Below are 3,176 nucleotides of genomic sequence, written 5' to 3'. Positions count from 1 at the left end.
CACAATTTTAAATATTTGTTGAATGAATCAATAGTTTTGTATTTGTTAACATTATATATATGTGTATATATATACACATATATATATACATATATATACACACATATATATGTGTATATATATATATATATTCAATTCTGGTTATTTCCCACAGCTATCAAACCCTGCTCTCATTCAATTTTAATATTTGTAAGTATATACTTCATTATAAAAACTGATATGTAAAATTATGAAATTGTTTAGGATACTTTTGCTATGCAATACTATCTCAAACAGAAAATAAGATTTTTATATTTTGGGGGGTATTTGGGTATTTTTCTACATCTTTTTAAGTTTAAATATATATATATTATATATATAAATATATATAATTAATTATAGATTTACTCAAACAATAAAATATTTAATCTAGTTTCTCAGGTTGATAAATGTAAAGCTTACATGAGATTTTTCCTGAAAAGTAATTATGAGATTCTTGATGCCTTTGTTATGACAATGACACAACAACACAAGTATCATAAATTCCTTAATACTCATATTACATATGGGGAAAGGAAAAAAATGGCAACAGGACTGATGGTGTGGTAAGCAAGTTTTGATATATCACAGAGACTCTTAAAAAGTAAATCAGAATCATAATGAAAATTAAAGTGTGCCCAACTTCTGGCAACAATTAAAACAGCTAAATTAGAGAAATCATTGCAAACAAATCTTTAGGCATGGAAAATTTCCTAACTTGCTGTGATTACAATTATCAGAGTTTAATTTGATTATCAAATAATGAAATGGAAGAATAAAATTACCATTTTTGTATGTATCTGATGTTTGTCCTTTTTTGCATCTTAAACAATTTTTGAGTTAATTGTGCCCTCTCCAGGCATTTTGGTAATATACAGTTTTACTATTTAGTTACATACCAGGCGTACCAAACTGGATGCAATTTTCCAGGGTCCTTACATAGTCCGCATCATTTAATTTGATTATGTGAAGGCTATTGGCTTTTTCCATATTCTTTACCCATTTATTAGCCTGACCTTGAGGATCTATCATTAGAGGCCATCTTCTTGCATTCCTGGAAGGGAAAGAAAGAATGAAAATGGTGCAAAAATGAAATTGCCTGTATCTCACTTAATAACTTCATCTAATTTCATTACAGTTTATACTAGAGAATAAAGAGAAGGTAAGATATAACTTCCAGAATTATGGTTTTGATATCCTAATTAAGAAAACAAAATAGCATATTTAAGTGGAATTGAATGACAAAATTATGTCTCCTTTTCTCACATGAATTGAGTCAAAATCTGCAAATGGTCATTATTTTAAAATTAAATTTAATTTGTATTTAATTATCTGTTTCTTCATTTCACATATAATTTTATAGTAGTTACATGTGAATATTAGTTAATTTACTTCATTATTTATTTTTTCAATTCCCAAAGAAAACTATGTTCTTAGACCACCATTATTTTAATCAAATTATTTAACTGAAATGAAAATAGTAAAAAATAACTGGTAAGTCAAATATGAATTATTCTCCTGCTTGAAACTCAAAATTCTATAAATTTTGAACTACACCTTTGAAATTATTTGCCATTCTTGCTGGTCACTTCAGTGTCAATTAATGATGTCTTTGGAATAACTATCACCATAAAATATAGAGAAAGAAAAGCTAGAAAACTAATTTTGAATCATCTAAATTCAAAATACCCAGAGCATGCAAAATTGATGTCACCACAATACTTGGCTTATCTCTCTGTCTCATTTTTTCTCTTTTATAAATTTTAAAGTTTTCTTTACAAATGTAGTAATCAGCAACAAAGACAGCAACAAATACATTTAAAAGGAACAAAATTAACCCCCCTTAGCACTTAAAGCAAAATCACTAGACAATAGATAAACAAATGATTCTTCCATATCATGTTCCTTTCTATCTATATCTGAAGTTTTATTATTTTTGGCGTTGTTTTCCTTTTTCATACATCCTTGTAAGTCAATGTATATATAATTCAGTTTTTGCCTATTTTACTTTCCATGTTTCCTCATAGTTACATTTGTCATTTTTGTGATACTACATTAAATATAAAAAAGACAGTGCAGTGTGGCAGACAGAGGGCTGGGATTGGAGTCAAGACAATATGGGTTCAAGCTGCACCTTTGTAACACACTGGATGTGTGTCTGGATAAGTCATTTAACTTCTCAATGTACCAGGCAACTCTCTAAGACTACCAAGTTGCAGAACAGTCACTGATCTTCATTGGCAAGAAGAATTTCCTTTCCTGGTACTCCATACACTGATGAGATCACAGGTCTGGACCAAAAAATAACACTACAATATTTCATTTCCTTAATAGATGTTGATATATCAATGGATCTATGATCTCATCAAAGTAAATCCTTCATTTAATTTCACTGCAGACAGCAAATCATTCACCCTATCTCTTCCTGTGGGTAGGGGGTAGGAACACTGAGTGGGAATTCTTAATATTTCAGTTGTCTGATAATATGCCATGATTTTTTTAACCTTGTGTGTGGCTTCTGTCTTTTTACCTTATGGATCCAGCTTTCAATACTATATATCTGGTATTTAATTCCTTTCAATGAGGTTTTTAATGAAGAGGCTGGGGAAAAACAACTACTCTGTCATCTTCCTGATAAAATGATCCTTAAGCAATGCTTTTTGAAAATATATAACATTTCAATATTTTTCTATCATGTGTCTTTACCAAGTAAGATTGAGCAGTGATTATGAGCCTCCAGCTAATACCTTTATGCAAATACTGATACCTATTATCTATTTGATAGATTCATTTTCTGAAGAAATCCAAACCCTACCATTGCCTACCTATTCTTTTATCTTGTCTCTCACCTAGGAAGACATTGGCTAACTGGGTCTTTTTTTTTTTTAAATGGGAATTTATTCTACAGAATGTCTCCTCTAGGTTTTTCTCTTATAAAGTTATATGAGCCATTTTGCTCCTTTGGTCTCTTGGTCAAAATAAATTCAATAAAATTTCATATTATTCAAGCTATGAGTTACTATTTATTTCATCACCTCTTTCAAATATGTGAGCTAATGCAATGATCTCAAATTTCTATGGTATATAGATATTAAGTTGATTTTTATGTAGTTTAGAGTTTTTATGCCAAAAATTTTAATGATTTTTTCAGTTGACCG

General features: G+C 29.4%; 1 protein-coding gene across 1 annotated transcript in view; it reads right to left on the bottom strand.

Moving 5' to 3' along the window:
- DNAH7 (dynein axonemal heavy chain 7) overlaps positions 1-3,176 on the bottom strand; it is a 265,553-nt gene that overhangs the window by 94,505 nt on the left and 167,872 nt on the right. Inside the window, exon 43 of the mRNA XM_027866000.1 lies at positions 918-1,072. Coding sequence (XP_027721801.1) covers positions 918-1,072 — 155 coding nt within the window. The remainder of the gene's footprint in view (positions 1-917; positions 1,073-3,176) is intronic.

Source organism: Vombatus ursinus, unplaced genomic scaffold (genome assembly GCF_900497805.2).
Source record: "Vombatus ursinus unplaced genomic scaffold, bare-nosed wombat genome assembly UNPS02014779.1, whole genome shotgun sequence".
Lineage (NCBI taxonomy): Eukaryota > Metazoa > Chordata > Mammalia > Diprotodontia > Vombatidae > Vombatus > Vombatus ursinus.
Note: the sequence above shows the minus strand (reverse complement) of the source record. Positions and strands in the feature narration are given on the sequence as shown.